The 26,837-nt window shown below is 42.1% G+C and overlaps 1 protein-coding gene across 2 annotated transcripts; it reads right to left on the reverse strand.

The window, feature by feature from the left end:
• Positions 1 to 1,462: 1,462 nt before the first annotated feature.
• Positions 1,463 to 25,844, reverse strand: smad4a (SMAD family member 4a). 2 transcript variants are annotated; one of them, XM_081354749.1, is made up of 12 exons: positions 25,469 to 25,809; positions 23,705 to 24,056; positions 22,536 to 22,710; positions 22,173 to 22,202; positions 20,831 to 21,040; positions 18,639 to 18,761; positions 15,968 to 16,075; positions 12,669 to 12,719; positions 12,408 to 12,591; positions 7,979 to 8,147; positions 4,129 to 4,267; positions 1,463 to 3,070 (listed from the first exon to the last, which is right to left on the reverse strand). In XM_081354749.1, exons 2-12 carry the CDS (start codon positions 23,945 to 23,947, stop codon positions 2,859 to 2,861), a joined length of 1,644 nt encoding a protein of 547 aa, XP_081210875.1. In that variant the 5' UTR covers positions 23,948 to 24,056; positions 25,469 to 25,809; the 3' UTR covers positions 1,463 to 2,858. The 2 variants fall into 2 exon arrangements, with proteins under 2 accessions (XP_081210875.1, XP_081210876.1); XM_081354750.1 differs by lacking the exon at positions 18,639 to 18,761 and having other exon boundaries at positions 25,469 to 25,844.
• Positions 25,845 to 26,837: the final 993 nt, after the last annotated feature.

The following is a 26,837-nucleotide window of genomic DNA, read 5'->3' on the forward strand; positions in this document are numbered from 1 at the left end:
AAATAATTCTGAAGAAAACTAGTAGAACACCAGGTAAAACCCTTTGTTGGCTTGACTGAATGAGGCTTTAAAGGGATTTTGCTCAAACGTTCTTGCAATGACGCAAAAAGAAAGAAATTTCATTTTTGCTCAATTTACTTAGATTTAAACAAGCTAATGCAAAATAATCACTGAACATTTATTCACTGCCTAATCTTGTGCACAAATAGATACAGTAGGGGATTTATAATTCCCAGCATACTTTATGGGAATTACCAAGGACAGTTGAAATTATTTTTATGTTTTATAGCAGGAAGAATGAAGGAGACTTGTTCATGTTCTGTTAAACTTGTATTTAGAAGATATTCTTAGTTACGTTTGAGTTTTTGAGATTATTAACTTGAGCTCAGTTTGAGAAAGAGTAATTACTGTCACTTTATACATGATGAAATCACAAAAACGCTCTTATCTTGATAGCTCCGCCCCTAAATTCACTAACACGATCTGAAACACAGGTACATCCCCCTCATGAGTGGACACGCCCCTTACTGCTGATTGGCTACAGGTGTGTTCTGGAGCTCAACAGCATTTCTCAGAATTTGCTTACTGCACCTTTAAAAATAAATATTCTTCCATCTAAATCTTCTATCTATCTGAAATCAAACTTTTTTTAGCAAATATTTTCTTAGTATGTTCCTAGTCTTATTGTGAATCGTTTCATCAGTCATTACAAAGTGGCGTCATTGTGAAAACCCTCTTTTAGAACCTTAATTTTTAAGAAAGTGTACGTGATTGAGAAGTTTACATGGTAAATTGTTGGCATTACTTAAAGATGTCTAAATTGGTCGTACAAAATAAGTTTAAAATAGCCTAACGTTACTTAAAAGTCTAACGCAAATAAGTAGCTTTTTTTTTTTGTAAAACCAAGACAATAGGGTTTATTTATACATCTGAATATTTTTACAATGTATAAGGAGTGTAAAATTTCATAAGAAAGTTACAAGATATCAAAGGACTTTGTTTTACTTACCTGAATAGATGATTAAGACGATTTCTACAATGAAAACCCTGTCGAACTACTTCGTCGCGCGTCTGACAGAAATGGCGCGAATCACTGAGGCAAGAGTGCGAGACACTTTAACCCCAGGAGAGCTGTGGCTAATTAGTGAGGCTTGTTAGCTAAATACCTGAATAGACGATTTCTACAATGAAAACCCTGTCGAACTACTTTGTCGCGCGTCTGACAGAAATGGCGCGAATCACTGAGGCGAGAGTCGCGAGACACTTTGACCTCAGGAGAGCTGAGGCTAATTAGTGAGGCTTGTTAGCTAAAATTAATGTAGGTTACCCAAAATAGCACGTTAATTTGTACTTATAGTCCAGCCACTTGTAGATCAACAACTGTTCCGTAATGACGTGTTAAAGTGACAGGCCACGCCCACTAGATGAATATTAATATAGGCATGCACGACACTGCTGACGTAGAGACGCACGAGTAGTATTTTAATACAAGATTATGCAATTTATACTAAATAGCAAAATCCACAAATTAACCACTAAATTAAAAATAGAATTATTAACTGATATTGTCATTACATTTGAGTCAATGAAAAATATTTTTACACATTAATGCATATATAATAGAATGAGGTGAAGATGTGAACTGTTACATTTTACATTGTGGTTTTAATGATTATTATCTCTGATTTTGCTCTGAAACATGCAAAAAGTGTCTGTGAAAATGAGTAAATGGAACATGAAATACACAAGACTTCAAAATCAATTTAATAGCATTCTGTATTTGATAAACTGCTAAAAGTACGAGCTATTTGAGGAATCTTCCATTTCTGAACCTTCCTGTTTCTTTTCAAACAGTGAAATGAAAAATCAGGCTCAACAAAAGTATGACTCGGTCATCAGATCTCACTCGACACATGCAAGGCTGAACCGTCACATGTGGCGTTTCCAGAGCAAGCGGTTCAGAAAGAAGAACACAAGCTCTGAATAATACTGACATCTTTTCCATAATGTTCATGTCATGTGGCTTCCAATGTTCACATCAAAACACACGGTTCCAGTTCATCTCAAATCAAAACATGACCGTCATTTACTATATGAATAACTGATATTCTCGGGCATCAGAGAGATTAATGGTATAAAAGTTGTTAATGCATCAGTTTCCTGTTAAAGGCATAATCATGAGTCAAATGGAGCCCTTGTGACCGTTAACCATTAAATCAGCTGCATTAAACCAATAATAATGAAGGACAATCATCTTAGTACTGAGTTCAATTCATAAACGTGTTCATGTTTATAAAAGAGGTGCAGGATATTTTTATTCACAAGCTGCAAAGAGAAAAAGAAAAAGAAAGTGCTAGCACATGTACTTGGCTAAAAAAATCAAATAAAAAAAAGACAAGCATTCAGAACACAAATAAAGCAGGTGCATGTATGAGATTAGACGAGCCGTCTTGCTATGAGGGTTAACAACGGTCAAGCCGATTAGCTTGAGGCTCTAAAGTAAACTGATGTTTAATGTAGATGCGATCCGAACCGCGTGAGAAATGATTCGTCAAACGTTCAACCTGTGAGACTCTGGAAATTAGACCCATTTCAGCCATTTTGGGAGGCTGGAGAATGTTTGGAAACAAATTCATTAAAACTGCGTTCCCAATCCCAGCATGCACCTCTCAAGCAAGTTTCATGCAAAACTTTTTTAGATGATAAATTTGGTAACTGGAACACTTTCTGCACGGCATTACTGGGGCCGAAGAGGGGAAATGAAAACGAAAAAAAAGCAAAAACGAAATGATTCTTTCAATGAAATCGGTGCATATGCATCCGTGTGGCGTTGACCTCTGACCCCGATGGGGCGTGTCTCAGTCTAGCGGCGTGGGGTCTGCGATGGGCATGGTGTGCAGGACCTCGTCCAGCAGCTGGAGGGCCCGGTGCAGGTGGATCTCGATCCAGCAGGGCGTCTCTTTAATGCTCTGGCGGGGGTAATCCGGGCCCCAGCCTTTCACGAAACTCATGCGCAAGATGCAGAGCCGGCGGAGATCGTCCACACCGATACCAGCCGCCGCGGACAAGCCTGACGGCGCGCCAAGACAAGCCAGAAGATTACAATTACAGCCATTTTGTCACAAATATAAAACAAAACAGTAACACTTTACAATAAGGTTCTTTAGTTAACATGAACTAAGAATGAACAATACTTCCACAGCATTTATTAATCTTAATTATAACATTTTCTAATACATTATTAAAATCAAAAGGTTGTATTAGATAACATTAGTTAATGCACTGTGAACAAACAATGAACAGCTGGATTTTAATTAACTAACATTAACAAAGATTAATAAATATTGTAACAAATGTATTGCTCATGGTTAGTTCATGTTAGTTAATATTAACTAATGTTAACTAATGAACCTTATTGTATAACCTATATAACCTGGATCTTTACACACCTGTCAAAACAACATTACTGTAATGATTTTCATCTGCAGGGTTACTGTTCTTAAAACTAAGCTAAGTTTGCGCAAGACAATGAGCAGTAATGATTTTGCAGTGTCGTAACTAGAGATGCACTGATATGGAAATTTTGGCCGATACCGATAATTCTTTATACTTGAAAGCCGATAACCGATATATTGGCCAATAAATCTAAACCCAAATTTTTATATAGTTTTTGAGAGCCTGATTACAAAAACAAGTCTCATTATTAAAAGCCACGTGCCGAACACACAATAATGATGTTCTCATTATAATGTTCTGTAGCCGATATGACAGACTTGCGCTGCACATGTTGCTCTTTACTTTAGTTTCCTTTTTTTAAGTGATTCCAAATATTTTTCAAGCAATTCAAAACTATCAGAGAGTTGAACAGTGCGCATCTGAAGAGTCTCAGCTGAAGGAAATAATACATTATTTATCGGCTTTAATATATCTGAGAAATTTTCTTATCTGGCCGATAACGATAACATTAAAAATTAACATATATCGGCTGATACCGATATATTGTGCATCCCTAAACTTTGCATTCGCACCATATTTTTTAGATTAGGGGTTCTGGAGGGATGAGACTAAATGATTGAATTTCCAGGTTTGGGAAACTGAAACTGCAGCTCTGGAGTGTAGACGACTCACTAATAGCAGGAGCGATTCCTCCGACCGATCCGGGTCCGGGGATGTTCCCGGCCACTGCCGCTGCTTGAGCCGCCGCCGCCGCCTGAGCCGTGGCCGCCTGCTGCTGCATCTGCCTGTGGCACTGGCGCAGGTCAAACACCTGTAGGAGAACGAGAACACTCAAACACCTGTAGGAGAACGAGAACACTCAAACACCTGTAGGAGAACGAGAACACTCAAACACCTGTAGGAGAACGAGAACACTCAAACACCTGTAGGAGAACGAGAACACTCAAACACCTGTAGGAGACAGACAACACTCAAACACCTGTAGGAGAACGACAACACTCAAACACCTGTAGGAGAACGACAACACTCAAACACCTGTAGGAGAACGACAACACTCAAACACCTGTAGGAGAACGACAACACTCAAACACCTGTAGGAGAACGACAACACTCAAACACCTGTAGGAGAACGAGAACACTCAAACACCTGTAGGAGAACGACAACACTCAAACACCTGTAGGAGAACGAGAACACTCAAACACCTGTAGGAGAACGAGAACACTCAAACACCTGTAGGAGAACGAGAACACTCAAACACCTGTAGGAGAACGAGAACACTCAAACACCTGTAGGAGAACGAGAACACTCAAACACCTGTAGGAGAACGAGAACACTCAAACACCTGTAGGAGACAGACAACACTCAAACACCTGTAGGAGAACGAGAACACTCAAACACCTGTAGGAGAACGACAACACTCAAACACCTGTAGGAGAACGAGAACACTCAAACACCTGTAGGAGAACGACAACACTCAAACACCTGTAGGAGAACGAGAACACTCAAACACCTGTAGGAGAACGACAACACTCAAACACCTGTAGGAGAACGAGAACACTCAAACACCTGTAGGAGAACGAGAACACTCAAACACCTGTAGGAGAACGACAACACTCAAACACCTGTAGGAGAACGACAACACTCAAACACCTGTAGGAGAACGACAACACTCAAACACCTGTAGGAGAACGACAACACTCAAACACCTGTAGGAGAACGACAACACTCAAACACCTGTAGGAGAACGAGAACACTCAAACACCTGTAGGAGAACGAGAACACTCAAACACCTGTAGGAGACAGACAACACTCAAACACCTGTAGGAGACAGACAACACTCAAACACCTGTAGGAGAACGACAACACTCAAACACCTGTAGGAGAACGAGAACACTCAAACACCTGTAGGAGAACGACAACACTCAAACACCTGTAGGAGAACGAGAACACTCAAACACCTGTAGGAGAACGAGAACACTCAAACACCTGTAGGAGAACGAGAACACTCAAACACCTGTAGGAGACAGACAACACTCAAACACCTGTAGGAGAACGACAACACTCAAACACCTGTAGGAGAACGACAACACTCAAACACCTGTAGGAGAACGACAACACTCAAACACCTGTAGGAGAACGAGAACACTCAAACACCTGTAGGAGAACGAGAACACTCAAACACCTGTAGGAGAACGACAACACTCAAACACCTGTAGGAGAACGAGAACACTCAAACACCTGTAGGAGAACGACAACACTCAAACACCTGTAGGAGAACGAGAACACTCAAACACCTGTAGGAGAACGAGAACACTCAAACACCTGTAGGAGAACGACAACACTCAAACACCTGTAGGAGAACGACAACACTCAAACACCTGTAGGAGAACGACAACACTCAAACACCTGTAGGAGAACGACAACACTCAAACACCTGTAGGAGAACGACAACACTCAAACACCTGTAGGAGAACGAGAACACTCAAACACCTGTAGGAGAACGACAACACTCAAACACCTGTAGGAGAACGACAACACTCAAACACCTGTAGGAGAACGAGAACACTCAAACACCTGTAGGAGAACGACAACACTCAAACACCTGTAGGAGAACGACAACACTCAAACACCTGTAGGAGAACGACAACACTCAAACACCTGTAGGAGAACGACAACACTCAAACACCTGTAGGAGAACGACAACACTCAAACACCTGTAGGAGAACGACAACACTCAAACACCTGTAGGAGAACGACAACACTCAAACACCTGTAGGAGAACGACAACACTCAAACACCTGTAGGAGAACGAGAACACTCAAACACCTGTAGGAGAACGAGAACACTCAAACACCTGTAGGAGACAGACAACACTCAAACACCTGTAGGAGAACGACAACACTCAAACACCTGTAGGAGAACGACAACACTCAAACACCTGTAGGAGAACGACAACACTCAAACACCTGTAGGAGAACGAGAACACTCAAACACCTGTAGGAGAACGAGAACACTCAAACACCTGTAGGAGAACGAGAACACTCAAACACCTGTAGGAGAACGAGAACACTCAAACACCTGTAGGAGACAGACAACACTCAAACACCTGTAGGAGAACGACAACACTCAAACACCTGTAGGAGAACGAGAACACTCAAACACCTGTAGGAGAACGAGAACACTCAAACACCTGTAGGAGAACGACAACACTCAAACACCTGTAGGAGAACGACAACACTCAAACACCTGTAGGAGAACGAGAACACTCAAACACCTGTAGGAGAACGAGAACACTCAAACACCTGTAGGAGACAGACAACACTCAAACACCTGTAGGAGAACGACAACACTCAAACACCTGTAGGAGAACGACAACACTCAAACACCTGTAGGAGAACGACAACACTCAAACACCTGTAGGAGAACGAGAACACTCAAACACCTGTAGGAGAACGAGAACACTCAAACACCTGTAGGAGAACGACAACACTCAAACACCTGTAGGAGAACGACAACACTCAAACACCTGTAGGAGAACGAGAACACTCAAACACCTGTAGGAGAACGAGAACACTCAAACACCTGTAGGAGAACGACAACACTCAAACACCTGTAGGAGAACGACAACACTCAAACACCTGTAGGAGAACGAGAACACTCAAACACCTGTAGGAGACAGACAACACTCAAACACCTGTAGGAGAACGAGAACACTCAAACACCTGTAGGAGACAGACAACACTCAAACACCTGTAGGAGAACGACAACACTCAAACACCTGTAGGAGAACGACAACACATGGCGACTAGGACACGCACAACAGATCGCATCAATGCTGTGCGAGCGCTCGTTTAGTGACGGCTCTACATACTGCAGACCTTTGAGATCAGTATCGGTGTCACTGCAATAGTGTGAGTTTAAAAATACAGTAAAAATAGTGAAATATTATTACAATTGAAATATTTGAACAGTCAAACCAAAACTTACTCGGACTCCTTCAACATTTCTCACATTATCACAGTTTATTCGCTATAGTTTAGAGAATGGTAATAAAATATGAGCAGAACTCAGTTGATATTTGACTGGTTTTGTCCGTCCTTCTGTTAGACTGTCTCACACATGAATTATGTTGAATATCTGTCAGCTGTTAAATTTAACTACACAATTAGATAATACCAGTTTAGCTCAACCAATCACCAAGCAATGCTTCATTGTGTTCAGTCTGTGTGTAAAAAGAGCATTAGCAATTAAAGACAACACACTTCAGAAAAACATGATCAGCTCAAAGTGTCCCAATCATTTTTGGTCCCACATCTTCATAAATGTCACTGGTAGTCACTGTATGAAGACTTTTGGGGTATAATATGTCACAGTTTACTTGCATACACTAGTAAAAGATATCCGGTGTCTGAATGATCTTTGGTTTGACTATTTTAAAATGCAATTTATTCCTGAGATGCAAAATTACATTCCCACTACCTAAACGTATCTTTCAAGGCTTAAACCCGGCGCTCCTCTCACCTTGATGTATGCGCTGGGGTAAATCTTGTGCACAGCATCGCCAGGAGCGCGGCCGGCCTCGCGGTCCAAGTAGTAGCTCTGGACGAACACGGCGTGATCGCTGAGACAGCGAACCCAAACATCTCCTTCACCTTTACACTCCAGCTGGACGCCTTTCCCGATGTGCAGTCTGAAAACAGGCCTCAGATCAGCTCGAACAGCAATCAATACGGGTGTAACGAGACCCTCACGTCACGATTCGACACATATCACTAGGGCTGGGCGATAATTCGATCTCGATACGGGATCGCGATAATATTCTGAACGATTTCGATAATATGCTTGGGACGTATTATTCGATATCACATGAAAAACTAAGCGCAACAGTATCTGCCGGCTGCCGTATCTGCCGGCAGGGCACGCCCACTTCTCAGCGAGCACAGTGGCTACAGTAAACAGAAGGAGACTGAGAGAGAGGGAAAAAAGTTGTAAAAAGGATAAAAAAATGAGCGAAACTGAAGTTGAGGACAGCGAAAATAATGCCGAATGTGAAGGCGACATCACTACATAACTCGAGACCGAAGACATTGTTGAAAAAAAAGGTAACACGACGTCAATTGTGTGGACGCGTGGTTTGGATATGGCAGACAACTGACAAGCTGAGCCATATAGCATTAATTATCACAGGCGATCCCGATCCGTGATAATTAATGCGATATGGCTCAGCTTGTCAGTTAACTACGTCTCTGTGTTGTAAATGCTGCTCCATCTGAAAGCAGGTGATGGCGATTTACTACTAATCAAGGAACCGGCTTTACTGACGAGATGTGCCTAACAATGTCATGCGATATATCGCCCAGCCCTTGGTTTACTATGTTTACATATTTGTGCAATTTTGGCTCAGATTTCATTCTACTTATAAAACAATTCTAGAGATCTACCTTAATCTTACAGGTAGTATTTGTGCCAGGGCCATGTTTACTCTTTTTGTAGGCTACTTGAGATGTTCACTGTCCAGCCAAAGCAATTTGATGTGATAGTTGTCACAGCTGTTAGTTTATATACAATGTTTCAATAAGTAAAAGTTTGTATTATTGTATAAAGGGAGATGACTCATGTTTGCAATTACAAATGATGTGCACAACCTTTTATTTTTGTATTTTTCAATACCTCCAAATACGCTGCTCTCTTGACCAATAGAAAGATTCATAAATGTGGGAGTGTAATGTGAATCCTTTGGCTGCATGAAGACCTTAACAAAAATATTTTGTGCTCATTATTGAAAGGCATATTGTTTAATTTTTTATGTTATTAAACTTTATTCTAAAGTTTCAGTGAATATCTTGTTTCTTCAAGCTTCAGGATGTCCCTTACACTGGCAGCATCTGCAAAAACTACATATCGTGATAAGAATCGAGATCGATCAATATGGAAAAACATATCGTGATAAAAAAAAAATCCATATCGCCCAGCCCTACATATCACCACACTGAACTCACAATACCATACTATTGCGATACTCCAAGACTCATGATAAAAGATTTACTGTTGATTAAAATGCTAAATCTGATATAACATTGTGTGTGTAAATGAATATGATGGACTTGGTGCTGAAACCCAATGAACAATAGAGACACCAGAATAACAATATTCATGATTCTGAAGCTGAAAATACTGAATTATTTTTAGACAAACAAGCTTGCGCTCTGTCAATGACTAGATATATTTGCAATAATGTATGTAATCAGGACCCACAAATATTCCCCCATTGCATTATTATACATTATATTCAACATATATACTACAGGGTGGGCCATTTATATGGATACACCGTAATAACATGAGAATGGTTGGTGATATTAAAGTCCTGTTTGTGGCACATTAGTATATGTGAGGGGGCAAACTCCTCAAGATGGGTGGTGACCATGGTGGCCATTTAGAAGTCGGCCATCTTGGATACAACTTTTGTTTTTTTTCATTAGAAAGAGGGCCATGTGACACATCAAACGTATTGGTAATGTCACAAGAAAAACAATGGTGTGCTTGGTTTCAACGTAACTTTATTCGTTCATGAGTTATTTACAAGTTTCTGACCACTTATAAAATGTGTTCAATGTGCTGCCCATTGTGTTGGATTATCAATGCAACCCTGTTCTCCCACTCTTCACACACTGAATGGCCCCCAAGGTCTCCCGATCTGACCCCCTTAGACTTTTATCTTTGGGGTCATCTGCAGGCAATTGTCTATGGTGTGAAGATACGAGATGTGCAACACCTGAAACTACGGATACTGGATGCCTGTGCTGGCATTTCTCCTGCGGTGTTGCTATCAGTGTGTGAAGAGTGGGAGAACAGGGTTGCATTGACAATCCAACACAATGGGCAGCACATTGAACACATTTTATAAGTGGTCAGAAACTTGTAAATAACTCATGAACGAATAAAGTTACGTTGAAACCAAGCACACCATTGTTTTTCTTGTGACATTACCAATAAGTTTGATGTGTCACATGGCCCTCTTCCTATTTATTTCCACTGAAGATAAGCGAAATCCCCTCATCAGTGGTAAACAAGATGGACAGGCTGGCAAACTCGTTCATCAGGAAGTGGCTGGGACTACCAAGATGCTTCTCGGAGGTAGGCCTCTTCGGGAGGAACACGCTACAACTACCACTGCGATCCATCAGCGTGGGATACAAGCAAGAGAAGGCTCGGCTGGTTCTGGAGCTGAGGGAAACCACTGACCAGCTGGTGAGAGCAGCGGGCACCCAGATAAGAACGGGAAGAAAGTGGAAAGCCCAAGAAGAGGTCGACAGGGCAATCGGCAGGCTGAAGCACCGCGAGGTGGTCGGCAGAGTCCAGGAGGGTCGAGCAGGCCTTGGGAGGGGCGATATTCCCTTGTTCTGGTCAAAGGCTTCCAAAGAAGACCGGAAAGCAATGGTGGTGGCGGAAGTGGCAAGAACTGAGCACGAACGCCTTAACATCAAAGCGGTGTCCCAGGGCCAGCAAGGACGTTGGACGTCATGGGAAGGTCTCACAGACAGGTCCATGTCATGGTCCGATCTATGGAAGATCCCCCAAGCTAGGCTCAGCTTCCTGATCAGAGCAACCTATGACACCTTGCCTTGTCCCCGAAACCTCCACCAATGGTTTGGTGCCGAAGAGACCTGTTCCCTTTGTAACACCAGCAACACAAGCCTCCAGCACATCCTGTCGGGCTGTACGACGGCATTGTCCCAAGGCCGCTATAGTGGCGACATGACCAAGTACTGAAGAAGCTGGCAGAGGTGTCAGAGTCATGCAGAAAGGAGGCTAACAGCAGACCTTCCGCTCGAGGACGACATTCCATCCAGTTCGCAAGGGCTGGAGAGAGTGTCAGACCATCCCGCCAGAGAGATACAGCAAGGCTCCTCTCACCGGGAAGTGAGTGGACCATGAGGGTCGACTTGGGAAAGCAGCTCCAGTTCCCCAGGGAGATAGTGGAAACATCCCTGCGGCCCGACCTCGTCATGTGGTCAGAGGCTTGCAAGACCGTCCTCCTTGTGGAACTCACTGTACCTTGGGAGGGAGGGGTGGAGGCTGCGTACGAGCGGAAGCGAGCCAAGTACTCTGATCTGGCGGCAGAGTGCAGGGAGGCGGGCTGGAAAGCCGTTATCTGCCCTGTGGAAGTGGGGTGTAGGGGCTTCGTAGGTTCCTCAACCGCTCGCCTACTCCGCGACATGGGATGCACAGGAGCGAGGCATCGGAAAGCCATGAAAGAGCTGGCGGAGGAGGCAGAGAAAGGCAGCTTCTGGCTGTGGCTAAGGAGGAAAGAGAAGGGTTGGGGGGCAAACACCTAGGGCACCAGCAGGGGGTGGCAGGGAGTGATCCCTGCCATCGCTCCGCCACCACGAGACGTACTGGGGTTAAAGGAGCGAAACGTCGATGAGTGGTGGTCCCCAGCTGATGACCCGCTCAGGCTCACAGAAGTGTTCAGTGAGGTGTCACGGCACACCAGTTCAAAAGGCACTGGAGGAGGTGCGTCAGGCAGTGATGTCCAGCAGGAAAACCAACACCTGTATCTTGATATGAAAAAACAAAAGTTGTATCCAAGATGGCCGACTTCTACATGGCCACCATGGTCACCACCCATCTTGAGGAGTTTGCCCCCTCACATATACTAATGTGCCACAAACAGGACTTTAATATCACCAACCATTCCCATGTTATTACGGTGTATCCATATAAATGGCCCACCCTGTAGTTTAATGTAGTACTGACACTAAAACTCTGAAAACTTTAATTGTTTCTCATACAGTAATTCTTATTTTGGGTGAACTATTCTGAATACATATTGTCAATAGCCATGATACATATTGTCGCATTTTTGTATTGCTATATATTGTGACACGATATTGTTACACTCCTACTGTAATCAAACATCTACAATAAATCCCGATCTCTGTGCTACCTCGCCCTCTCGATGGCCTCTGTTCTGTGGACGTTGCTGAGCTGTCCGAGACAGAAGCGGTCTCCTCCCGAGGGATCCACGTATCCGTCCACCGTCACGATCGGGCAGGAGGAGGGAACTTTAAAGGTCTCGCCCACTTGAACATCCATCTCGAAATAAGCAATGGAGCACCAGTATTCAGGAGCTGCTCCAGACGAGAGGATCATGAGACATCCGGTGATGATTATGACTGGAATACGATCATAGGAGTGAAACTCTTACCAGGATGGTTGGATATCGGGGGCTGAAATCCGATTTCGTTGTGAACAGGCCCTGAGGAGAAAATAAAGATTATGAGAAAGTGCATATGCATACAGTCAAACCAAAAATTATTCAGACACCAGATATAATGTTTTATATTTTCTTTACTAGTGTGTGCAGGACACTATAGTTCATTTATGTAAGTGAGGAGAGCAAAATAAAGTAAACTGTGACATATTATACCCTAATATTCTTCATACAGTGACTACCAGTAAAAGTTATAAAAATGTGGGACCAAAAATGATTGGGACACTTTGAGCTGATCATGTTTTACTGAAGTGTGTTTTCTTTAATTGCTAATGCTCTTTTTACACACAGACTGAACAAAATGAAGCATTGCTTGGTGATTGGTTGAGCTAAACTGGTATTATCTAATTGTGTAGTTAAATTTAACAGCTGACAGATATTCAACATAATTCATGTGTGAGACAGTCTAACAGAAGGACGGACAAAACCAGTCAAATATCAACTGAGTTCTACTCATGTTTTATTACCATTTTCTAAACTATAGCGAATAAACTGTGATAGTTTTTGGTCTGAGTGTGCGTGGTCTGAGTGTGCGTGGCCTGAGTGTGCGTGGCCTGAGTGTGCGTGGCCTGAGGGTGCGTGGCCTGAGGGTGCGTGGCCTGAGGGTGCGTGGCCTGAGTGTGCGTGGCCTGAGTGTGCGTGGCCTGAGTGTGCGTGGCCTGAGTGTGCGTGGTCTGAGTGTGCGTGGCCTGAGTGTGCGTGGCCTGAGTGTGTTTGGTCTGAGTGTGCGTGGTCTGAGTGTGCGTGGTCTGAGTGTGCGTGGTCTGAGTGTGCGTGGCCTGAGTGTGCGTGGCCTGAGTGTGCGTGGCCTGAGTGTGCGTGGCCTGAGTGTGCGTGGCCTGAGTGTGTTTGGTCTGAGTGTGCGTGGTCTGAGTGTGCGTGGTCTGAGTGTGCGTGGTCTGAGTGTGCGTGGCCTGAGTGTGCGTGGCCTGAGTGTGTTTGGTCAGAGTGTGCGTGGCCTGAGTGTGCGTGGCCTGAGTGTGCGTGGTCTGAGTGTGCGTGGCCTGAGTGTGCGTGGCCTGAGTGTGTTTGGTCTGAGTGTGCGTGGTCTGAGTGTGCGTGGCCTGAGTGTGCGTGGCCTGAGTGTGCGTGGTCTGGTGTGCGTGGCCTGGTGTGCGTGGTCTGGTGTGCGTGGCCTGAGTGTGCGTGGCCTGAGTGTGCGTGGCCTGAGTGTGCGTGGTCTGGTGTGCGTGGCCTGAGTGTGCGTGGCCTGAGTGTGCGTGGCCTGAGTGTGCGTGGCCTGAGTGTGCGTGGCCTGAGTGTGCGTGGTCTGAGTGTGCGTGGTCTGAGTGTGCGTGGCCTGAGTGTGCGTGGCCTGAGTGTGCGTGGCCTGAGTGTGCGTGGCCTGAGTGTGCGTGGCCTGAGTGTGCGTGGCCTGAGTGTGCGTGGCCTGAGTGTGCGTGGCCTGAGTGTGCGTGGCCTGAGTGTGCGTGGCCTGAGTGTGTTTGGTCTGAGTGTGCGTGGTCTGAGTGTGCGTGGTCTGAGTGTGCGTGGCCTGAGTGTGCGTGGCCTGAGTGTGCGTGGCCTGAGTGTGTTTGGTCAGAGTGTGCGTGGCCTGAGTGTGCGTGGTCTGAGTGTGCGTGGCCTGAGTGTGCGTGGCCTGAGTGTGTTTGGTCTGAGTGTGCGTGGTCTGAGTGTGCGTGGCCTGAGTGTGCGTGGCCTGAGTGTGCGTGGTCTGGTGTGCGTGGCCTGGTGTGCGTGGTCTGGTGTGCGTGGCCTGGTGTGCGTGGTCTGGTGTGCGTGGCCTGAGTGTGCGTGGCCTGAGTGTGCGTGGCCTGAGTGTGCGTGGTCTGGTGTGCGTGGCCTGAGTGTGCGTGGCCTGAGTGTGCGTGGCCTGAGTGTGCGTGGCCTGAGTGTGCGTGGCCTGAGTGTGCGTGGTCTGAGTGTGCGTGGTCTGAGTGTGCGTGGCCTGAGTGTGCGTGGCCTGAGTGTGCGTGGCCTGAGTGTGCGTGGCCTGAGTGTGCGTGGTCTGAGTGTGCGTGGTCTGAGTGTGCGTGGCCTGAGTGTGCGTGGTCTGAGTGTGCGTGGCCTGAGTGTGCGTGGCCTGAGTGTGCGTGGCCTGAGTGTGCGTGGCCTGAGTGTGCGTGGCCTGAGTGTGCGTGGCCTGAGTGTGCGTGGCCTGAGTGTGCGTGGTCTGAGTGTGCGTGGCCTGAGTGTGCGTGGCCTGAGTGTGCGTGGCCTGAGTGTGCGTGGCCTGGTGTGCGTGGCCTGAGTGTGCGTGGCCTGAGTGTGCGTGGCCTGAGTGTGCGTGGCCTGAGTGTGCGTGGCCTGAGTGTGCGTGGCCTGGTGTGCGTGGTCTGGTGTGCGTGGTCTGGTGTGCGTGGCCTGAGTGTGCGTGGCCTGAGTGTGCGTGGCCTGGTGTGCGTGGCCTGGTGTGCGTGGTCTGGTGTGCGTGGCCTGAGTGTGCGTGGCCTGAGTGTGCGTGGCCTGAGTGTGCGTGGTCTGGTGTGCGTGGCCTGAGTGTGCGTGGTCTGGTGTGCGTGGCCTGAGTGTGCGTGGCCTGAGTGTGCGTGGTCTGAGTGTGCGTGGCCTGAGTGTGCGTGGTCTGAGTGTGCGTGGCCTGAGTGTGCGTGGCCTGAGTGTGCGTGGCCTGAGTGTGCGTGGCCTGAGTGTGCGTGGTCTGAGTGTGCGTGGCCTGAGTGTGCGTGGCCTGAGTGTGTTTGGTCTGAGTGTGCGTGGCCTGAGTGTGCGTGGTCTGAGTGTGCGTGGCCTGAGTGTGCGTGGTCTGAGTGTGCGTGGCCTGAGTGTGCGTGGCCTGAGTGTGCGTGGTCTGAGTGTGCGTGGTCTGGTGTGCGTGGCCTGAGTGTGCGTGGTCTGAGTGTGCGTGGCCTGAGTGTGCGTGGCCTGAGTGTGCGTGGCCTGAGTGTGCGTGGCCTGAGTGTGCGTGGTCTGAGTGTGCGTGGTCTGAGTGTGCGTGGCCTGAGTGTGCGTGGCCTGAGTGTGCGTGGCCTGAGTGTGCGTGGCCTGGTGTGCGTGGCCTGAGTGTGCGTGGCCTGAGTGTGCGTGGCCTGAGTGTGCGTGGCCTGAGTGTGCGTGGCCTGAGTGTGCGTGGCCTGAGTGTGCGTGGTCTGAGTGTGCGTGGTCTGAGTGTGCGTGGCCTGAGTGTGCGTGGCCTGAGTGTGCGTGGTCTGAGTGTGCGTGGTCTGAGTGTGCGTGGTCTGAGTGTGCGTGGCCTGAGTGTGCGTGGCCTGAGTGTGCGTGGTCTCGTGCTGTGCTGGTCGTGAGGTGCTCACAGTAGTGTGCCGGATGTGCCATGGGCGGGTGATGCTGAAGATGCCCGTTCTGATGGTGAGGAACGCTGGGAGTGAAGTTATTGTTCCTCGTCCAGGTGGAAGTGGCGTCTGTGGACAGAAGAAGAGACACCGGACCTGCTGTCATCAAGCAGACTTCACTCATGCCTGAATGTGCTGGAAGCAGGAGATGCTGAAAAGCTTTCGGTTTTGAAATCAAATTTAAGGCTTTTTAAGACCTGCACAAATAAAATGAACACCGTATTGGGGAGGAGATGTAGGTCAACGTTTGATGACATCCTGAACCGTTACAGTTCAAATAATACATTTAAATAAATAAAAACTCACATTTCAGCCTTTAAACCATTATATACACAATCATTTTTTACATTATTAATGTTTTTTAAAGTCTCTTCTGCTCACCAAAGCTGTATTTATTAGATCAAAAATACAGTAAAAACTTGACACATGATCCTTCAGAAATCAGTATAATATGATGATTTGATGCTCAAGAGACATTTATGATTATTATCAATGTTGAAAAACAGTTGTTAATTTTTTTTTATTCGATGAATAGAAAGTTCAAAACAATAGTATTTATCTGAAATACAACAAACACTACTGTTCAAATGTTTGGGTCAAATGTTTTTTTTAAATAAATGAATACTTTCATTCAGCAAGGATGCATTAAATTGATCTAGAGTGACAGTAAAGACATTTATAATGTATTTTGGATCAAATAAATGCAGCCTTGGTAAGCAGAAAAGACTTTCTAATCAATCCACTGGTTAAAATGTCCAACACTGCATGTAAGCTGCATAAAAATATTATATCTTCGCATTGGTCTGAACAAAAATGTTGCTTATGGAAGTGACGAAATATAGCGGTTACCTCTGTAAACAAAGCTTTATTAGGCAATATACAGAGGTAATATGAAAAGATGATGCCATGTAAAGTTCCCTCGCTGATGGGCGACGAGTTGTCAGGTCTCATATAAATATTATTGTCATAATTCATCAACAGATCAAAGCAAACGCATGGCATGAATGAGTGGTATTCACGGATCGTGAACAAACCACTTTTACTCTGAAACATGCAGTGCTCACATTCATTTACATCATCGCATAAGCCATATCGTGTTTTTCCATCCCCAAATCTAAAACCTCTTGTAATTAAGACGTTTCTTACACCATTTAAGATATTCAAGACTTCTATGACCTTAAATTTGATCAGACTAGATGTAAGAGTTTTGAAGGAGCCAGGGTTGTAGCGGTATGATGATATATCACCGTATGAACATGTACAATTATCCTGTTGTGCACGTTTGCTTATCTACGGTATTGGGAAAAATAGACTTTCAACTTGCGTTCAGCGAGAACAAATGTCAGAGACAGAGAGAGTTCTCTAACATCTGTCCCCCCCGTCGAAAAGTAGTTATAATTTGCAGTATGGGAATACTTGATGTAGAAAAACAAACATGTGTGTGTCCTAGAGGATAGATATTTAACTTGCAAAAAATGTGGACGTAAAGTGGCTGCAAAAGGAGGAAACGCATCACGTGTTTGCTTATATTGGCCGGGTTTTTCCTGCATTGAAATTTTTTGGGCGGCCAAAGTGTATTTTTGTCCCGTCAAAGCCTTATTTGATCGGTGAGTGATCGATGACTGACTGCTGCGCTTGTGACAGGGCGCATGCTAACAGAGAGAGAGAGACAGATATATATATATATATATATATATATATATATATATATATATATATATATATAGATAGATATATAGATATATAGATATATAGATATATAGATAGATAGATAGATAGATAGATAGATAGAGATAGAGAGAGAGAGAGAGAGAGAGAGAGAAAGACAGAAAGAGAGAGAGAGAAAGAAAGAGAGACAGAGAGAGAGACAGAGAGATAGATAGATAGATAGATAGATAGATAGATAGATAGATAGATAGATAGATAGATAGATAGATAGATAGATAGATAGATAGATAGATAGATAGATAGATAGATAGATAGACAGATAGATAGAGAGAGAGAGCGCCTCGGTCACACGCACGCACTCTCTCCACTCTCTCTCTCTCTCTCTCTCTCTCTCGCTCATATTCACTTGACACGATGGTAAAAGGTCGGAAGACCGAAGTTTCACGTGGCGCATTCAGAGATGTATTTCTTGAATTACCGCTGGGTGTGAATTGTGCTAAAAAATTAAAAAAAACCTTGATAAAAGATAAAAACGTATCTTTTCTGAAAAGCGTTCCGCACATTCAGCCGACATAAACCACACTTTCAATAAACGAAAAACTATCCAGTGATCAAATGTTTTCTGTGTTTGACACAAATCTTGTGCGATGTCCTAAACTGCCGGGATAATCCCACAACGCACACACGTCCGCTAATGACGCGTCCGACTCGCGAACTAATGACTCCTTTGAACCGATTCACTTTAATGAAAGGTTAAAACAACTGATCTGTCCAACACTGAGCTCACGAGACGTCTGAATCGGTGTGTAACAGATCGGTACAATAATGTTCCATTTATTAAACTCTAGTTAACTACAATCTTGTGAAAAGGGCATTACATCACCGCTTTAATACTGTATACAGTGATATTTTTCATACCGTTGCAACCCTATAGCCAGTGGGTGGAGGTTCACTGATGGCTTACTGTGATGGTACGTGGAGGTCTGGCCTGGAGGGAAGCCGTTCTGCTGAGAGCCCTGCCCTGTCCCTGATGCAATCAGCAGACTCTCACTGCTATGGCTTGCTGTCAGAACACTACCGGGCTGAGCTGGGGAGAGAGGCGGCATGCACACATCAACACACACACACACACACACCATTAAACACTGGGACTGGGCGGCAGGACTACAAGCGTGCATCACAGCACCGCTGCTTTAATAACTATGGCAGTGTTTCAACTCATAATATAAACTGATGCACCGAAATTTCAGCAACTGCAAATGACTTCTGAGTTGCACGAACAAAGTTCACAAACAAGGTCACAAACTACCTTGTAACCAATCAGATCAACGTGTGATCGTCAACCAGTGGATCTCTGAGCTGAGTGAGTGGAGGCGGGGCTCATTTGCATATTCATAGAACCGCACATACTAAATGAGGCAAGGGTGTCGAGTTACATTCAAGATATTTTAAGGCATGAAGTTTTGTTTTTTTTCCAAGGAAAAAACGATTAAATATGTAATTATAGTGATCAAAGATGTGTTTTAAGGGATAAAGTGATTTACTACAGAGGGACTTTAAGGCTTTAAGATATATTCATGGCAAACTCTGGAGTAATACATTTAAAATAATCATAATAACAATAATATTTAACAATACACTGTAAAAAATGCTTTTCTTACTTAGTATTTATGTCTTGTGTCCAGTTCAAATATCTACAAATTCTTAAATCAAGATGCATTTATTAAAGTAGTAAAACGCCATAAGATATTATGTCTTGCTTTCTGGGGTAATAAATGAAAATTAAGTGAGTTTTTGCTTAAAGCAAAAAAATAATAATAATAATCTTAATTCAAACAGAAACAAGAGATTTTTTATTTTTCAGTCAGTAAATGTGTGTTTGTGTGTGTTTAATGTGTGTGACAGATGATCCGGTCAGCTCTTCCTCTTTACTACTAGCTACAGCAGCAAATATTCAGAACAACTTCCTGAAATTAATCATATCTCATGTAATCCATCAAACAGCGGAAAGACGTCAATAAAGCCCTTCAATGACCATAAACTCGATAGCCAGCTAGAAAAATAACTCTAGAGAGAAGCATTTTGATAAATATATGCACTATATTACATATTCATTATATTACACGAGTTTTATTTACAGCCACCATTTGAATATTACAACAACAAATATTCCTATTAAAAGTTGAATTAAAAATAAATTGCCTTATGTGCAATTTAAACTTTTATATAAAGTTCAGTTTTTATGTTAGTTTTTATTATTAAATAAATCTGATTAATTGATTATTAAATAAACTCTTTTCGTTTTTGGTTAATTGGTTAAACGAAAACTTATTTCAGTCTCATTAAAAAATTATTTCGGTGCATCACTAATAATATAGTCGAATACTTTTTAATGCAATGTAAATCTGCCGAATGCAGAGATGTAAATGCATACACTGACATATGCAGGAAGTTGCTCAACACATCCCACTTGGTATTTGTGCATTAGTCCATGTTTGTTTCTCATTCTCATGCGTGAGTAATGTAACAGCCAGTGCTGATCATGTGATCACACTGAATCTCTCCGGTCATAGCGCCCAGCCCTACAAGACACCGATGAAGAATATGACTAGGGATGCACCGATATGAACAATTTGGCCGATACGATAACCGATAATTCTTTATATTTGAAAGCCAATAACCGATATATTGGTCGTATAATCTAAATCTAAAAGTTTCATATAATTTTGAGAGCCTGATTACAAAAACAAAACTCTCATCATTAAAAGCCACATCCTAAGCCCACAATTAATATGTTCTCATTATAATTTTCTGTAGCCGATATGACAGACTTGCGCTGCACATGTTGAACTGAACTGCATTTTCCTTTATGAAGTGATTTCAATCATATTTCAAGCAATTCAGAATCATCATGTTGAACATCTGAAGAGTCTCAGGAAATAATACATTATTTATTGGCTTTAATATTTCGGCCAAATTTCTTATTGGGCCGATAACGTTGAAAATGAACATATATCGGCTGATACCGATATACCGTGCATCCCTAAATATGACGCCTACACAAACGAGAAAGCTTTTCAGCATGGCCTATGCGATTAAGTGATATACTGAGGAACTGTGTGTGTGTGTGTGTGTGTGTGTGTGTGTGTGTCGTACTTGCGGATCCGACCGCGATGTTGGAGAAGGCGGAGCTGGATGCGGAGCTGCTGCCCTCTGCTGGCGGGAGCATGGCCGGCGTGTTGAAGGGCTCCGGGGCCACCGGTCTCGAGGGGGGGTGTTGAATCGTCTGCATGTGTCCCTCAGTGCTGGGCAGAGACTGCTGCGTCTCGTAATCATATTCATCCTTCACCATCAGGGCTGATGGACCTGAAAGACGTCACATAGAGATGCACATTCCATGTCAAGTGTATGAAAATGCATATGAAACACATTTTACTTCCGTAATGACATTTTAAGGAGACTTTTGAATGGTTAACAATCACGTGTATCGGTATATTAGATCAGTGCATTCAGTCTTAAAGTGACAGTAGCCTATTAAACCCACTGCTGTCTGTGTCATTAAAGTCACCATGAAATCAAAATTGGCACTTCTTATTTTTTGTGTTAAATATAGTGTTTATTGTAATATAGTTTTTATTGTAAATGATTTATCGGTGCACATCATTATTGTTTTTAATAATCTTGAATCAGAATAACTTCCTCTTGCAGCATCTCTTCCCTTCTCGGATGACGAGGGCGGGGCAACCTGTCACTCACATGACATTAGCCAATAGCAAACCACAACCAACAAATCAATTCCACACGGACACAATCAAGCCCCGACCTACATTTTTTGTTGTCAAAATTGGCATTTTAAATTGTAAAATATAACTCTGAAATATTATTGTTAAATAAATACTCATTTTGAGTGTTAAAGTCCCCCTGTAGTCAATCATATATCTCATAAAACTCATCTTTGATCACTAAAATTACATATTTAAACCGTATCCTTGAAAAAATTTCATCATGCCTTAAAATATCTTGAATGTAACTCGACACTCTCGCCTCATTTAGTATACGCGGTTCTATGAATATGCAAATGAGCCCCGCCTCCACTCACTCACTCAGCTCAGAGATCCACTGGTTGACGATCACACGTTGATCTGATTGGTTACAAGGTAGTTTGTGACGTCAGAAACACCAGCGATTTCAAAGCGTGTTTTTGAGACTGTCTTTGGTTCACTGCAGTTTTAAGGAGGAAATACTCAGCAATGCTGTCGACTAATGAACTTACACATGGTTTGTCTTAAAGCAGATTAAAAACACCACATAGACACATAAACTACATTAAAAGCTGGATTTACACCACAGGGGGACTTTAAAAATTTTGGTCAGCCCTACAAGGAATGTATTTTTTTTTTTTATAAATAAAAAGATTTCATGTTGACTTTGATTTAAATCCATTCAAAACACGGCAAAACCAACCAGAAAGTATTTTGCAAGAGAATATATTACTCACCAGAGCCTGACAGTGTGAGTCCAGATAAATCTAGATTAGAAGAAAATACAGGATAGATGAATTATACATAGAGGACATGATGAATGAGCTTAACGCTTTTAAAACAAACCAAATCACAGTGGCTACGTTTACATGCAACCAAATCATCCGTTAGTAATGGGACTGACGGCTCAATCGCACTGGAAATCCTTCATGTAAACACTTTAATCGATCCGACTGAGCTCGATCCCAATGACACTTCCATCGGATTGAAAGGGGTTTATTCCTTTTCTAATGCGATCGAGTGAACATGTGAACACTTGATCAGATTGAAAACCGAAACTGAAAGGACTGTGCATGTGCAAAAGTTAAACATCCACTGACCGATTCCCGGAGACACGACTCTCTCGTAATGGTAGGGGTTCACACACACGCTGTCACATTTGAGGTCAAAGGCAAACTGGCAGTACTTGACGTGTTTCAGCTCGTTCTTATGAAGGTCAGGCCATCGCCATAACCGTGCGTAGATGACATGTGGGAATCCTTTACGACCCGCCACCTGAACACACACAGGCAGAAGACTAGAGTACAGTATGTGTTTAACAGCACCAATACAGATGTGCATGTGCACTATCAGGCAAAGGTTTGGGATCGGTACGATTTTTTATGTTTTTAAAGTCTCTTCTGCTCACCAAGGCTGTGATTATTTGATTAAAAATACAACAACAAAAAATTATATTGTTTAATATTATGTCAATTTAAAATAACTGTTTTCTATTTTAATATATTTTAAAATATAATTTATTCCTGTGATCAAAGCTGAATGTTCAGCATCATTACTCCAGTCTTCAGTGTCACATGATCCTTCAGAAATCACTGTAATATGAGGATTTGATGCTCAAGAAACATTTATGATTATTATCAGTGTTGAAAACATTTTTATTTCAGGATTCTTCGATGAACAGAAACTTCAAAAGTACAGCATTTATTTGAAATATAATCGTTTGTAACATTATAAATGTCTAAATTTTGATCAATTTAATTCATCCTTGATGAATAAAAGTATTGATTTATTTTATTTCTTTCCCCCAAAAAATAAGATAAAAATTCTTACTGACCCCAAACTTCTGAACAACGGTAGTGTTTAATGTTACAAAAGCTTCTATTTTAGATAAATGCTGTTCTTTTGAACTTTCTATTCATCAAAGAATCCTGAAATAAAAATGTAAAAAACTGTTTTCATCACTGATAATAATCATAAATGTGTCTTGAGCATTAAATAATCATATTAGAGTGATTTCTGAAGGATCATGTGACACTGAAGACTGGAGTAATGATGCTGAACATTCAGCTTTGATCACAGGAATAAATTACACTTTACTGTATATTCACATAGAAAACAGATGATTTACATTGGAATAATATTTCACAATATTACTGTTTTTTTTTATTGAATTTTTAATCAAATAAATACAGCCTTGGTGAGCAGAAGAGACTTTAAAACCCTGCCGATCCCAAACCTTCGACTGGTAGTGTGTGAGATGTGTGTGTACCTGCAGCCGGCCGTCTAGCGTTCTCTGTATGGTCACACACTTGCTGGGGTGAGCGCCGTTAGTGGTGATGGCAGTGATGAGAGAGTCCAGCTCGTCCTTCTTCTCCTTCAGCTTCTTCACCAGACTCTCGATGGCCCGTTTGGCGAAGGTCTCGCTCTCGCCGCCCTGCCGGTGGCACATCAGACTGTGGACGATGCTCAGACACGCGTCGTTACTGGTGGGCGTGTTTGTGATGGACATCATGCGCTGGTTATCGGCCTCGGAGTTACCGAGGCTCCCGGTGCCGGATAAACTCGGTTCAGCAAGACACCGCCGTCAGTGAAGCGTCCATTCACTCGCCCTGACAGGAGGACTGAGATTGAGATTAATAGTGAGATATTGAGGGGTAATAATAATTACACACACACATAAAATATAAATTACTGGTCAAAAGTTTGGAAAAATAACTATTTTTAATGTCTTCTGCTCATTAAGCTAGAATTTCTTTGAACAAAATATATTGTGAATATACAGTAAAGTGTAATTTATTCCTGTAATCAAAGCTGAATGTTCAGCATCATTACTCCAGTCTTCAGTGTCACATGATCCTTCAGAAATCACTCTAATATGATGATTTGATGATCAAGAAACATTTATGATTATTATCAGTGTTGAAAAGAGTTCATTTTGTATTGAAACTGTGATACATTTTGTTTTTCAGGATTCTTTGATGAATAGAAAGTTCAAAAGAACAGAATTTATTCCAAAATAGAAAGAATTTTCTAACGATGTAAATCTGTACTATCATTTTTTTTATCAATTTACCACATCCTCGCTGAATATAGGTATTAATAATTTATTTCACAAAAAAAAGAAAAGAAAAAATTACCCCAAACTTTTGCATAGTAACGTATATTATAAAAAGATTTCTATTTTAAATAAATGCCGTTCTTCTTTTAACGTTTTATTCATCAAAGAATCCTGAAAAAAGTATCACAGGTTATTAAAAATATATCAAGCGGATTTCAAATGTTAAAATTGTTTCCAACATTGATAAATCATCATATTAGAATGAATTTTGAAGGATCATGTGACACTGAAGACTGGAGTAATGATGCTGAAAATACAGCTTTGATCATAGAAATAAATTATATTTTAAAGTATATTCAAATAGAAAACCATTACTTTAAATTGTAATAGTATTTCACAATATATCTGTTTTTTTCTGTATTTTTAATCAAAGAAATGCAGTCTTTCAAAAACAAAAATAGTGTTGAATCCAAACTTTTGACTCGTACTGTATGTGTGTACAAATATATATAAAAATATATAAGCATATAAACACACACACACACATATAACATATATATAAACTTGTGTATATTAACACATACAATATATGTTGTACCTGATGTTTAAAGCAAATAAAAGCACCCAAAAAAATAAAAGCAGAAAGTTATCAAAACACGGAGGACAAACATCGTGTTTACTTATGTTTTAATTACGTTATATAAAGCGTCTCACACCCCAACAATCCTTCACACACTTGATTTGAGCCTGAGTGCGAAGCCTTACACATGTGTAGATGTGCAGTAACTCATGAATGCGATGACAGTGATTTATAAACGAGCTCGAGAGAATGTAAACAACGCGAGATCTGTGCTAGCACATCCTGCTATATGCTAAGTTAACGTTAGCTCACGAACAGCGCTTACTTCAGACTTTAACTTCTATTAGAGTAATAAAACACATTTAAATGTCAAAGTGGGTGTTTAAATGACATACCTGTTGGGTCTCCTAGGAATGAATCTGTCTTTGTGGATCCAGTGTGGGGGATTTTGATGTGAATCTTGTTAGCGTCTACGGCGCGTAGCGTCAACACACTTCAGCCGGACTAACGCGTTTAGCTGATCTCTGAAACGGTTTAAAGCGACAAGAGTCGTTCATTTGAGCGATAACCCTGTCAGACTGGGGTTTCGCGTAATATTTTATTAACAACAGAGTGAAAACAGTCACTGAGCGCAACGAAAATAAACCATGTCGCCGCGATGTTTTCGACGCACTATCTCACGCCCAGCTGCGCAATATGGCGAGCTGCGCATGCGCACTGTGCCTCAAACCCGCTCAAAACACACCGAGCTCTGCTGTTGTATTTGGCGCCATTCCTCAACAAGTTATACATTTTATAAGACCTTGTGGAAGTGATTCTTCTGAGGCAATATATGTTAAACACAGCATGTTTCTAGGAGATATTGATATTCTGAAACACAGTTGTACTAATAAACAAATTGGGAATATTTTAACAGGTGAAACAGCCACTCATAAAAGCTCCAGTGTGTATTTAGAAATATAAACTGGGTGTGTTTGTGAAGCATACTGTTAAAATGAAGTGAAGGAGTATACATTTAACATTTTACATGGTATATATCCAGCTAAAAGTGTGTTAGAGAGGTTTAATTTAGATATTGATTATTCATGTGATTTTTGTTCAATAGAAAAATAATCTATTATAGAGTTTTACACAACGTTTTATCTGGTGGATGTGGAAAATTTCATTAGAAGGAAAACAAATGTTATAATTAAATTAAATAATTTTAATAGATGTATGTTTTATTCCAATGAAAGTAATAATAATAATTTAACTTTTTATTATTTTAGGAATATTTCATATACACAAGAAGAAATGTTCAGTATTCAAGCCAAATTTTAGAATTATAGAATTATTGCACCAGTCTGGAGAACATTATCAATAAGAAAGCAAGAAAGACTTGTCATATCTTTAATGAATATATATATATATATATATATACAGAGGTGTAAAATACTTGAGTAATTTTACTTGATTACTGTACTTAAGTATTATTTTGGGGGATTTTTACTTTACTTGAGTACAATTAAAAATCAGTACTTTTACTTTTACTTAATTACAATTTTTAAGAAAAAAAAGTACTTTTTACTCCTTACAATTTTATTTACAGTCAAAAAGTACTTCTTTTTTGGAGATAACTTCATTCTATTTTTCCTTGCTATTACCAAACCAATTGATTTGCGCTGATGCCTAGTTTAATTAAGCTTAGTGTCTAGTCTAGTTTAATGAGATTTGTTTTCACATTTCACCAAATTGGTCAGACATGTTCATTGGTCCTTTGGAAGT

The sequence above is a fragment of the Scardinius erythrophthalmus genome (genome assembly GCF_964197995.2).
Source record: "Scardinius erythrophthalmus genome assembly, chromosome: 23".
NCBI lineage: Eukaryota > Metazoa > Chordata > Actinopteri > Cypriniformes > Leuciscidae > Scardinius > Scardinius erythrophthalmus.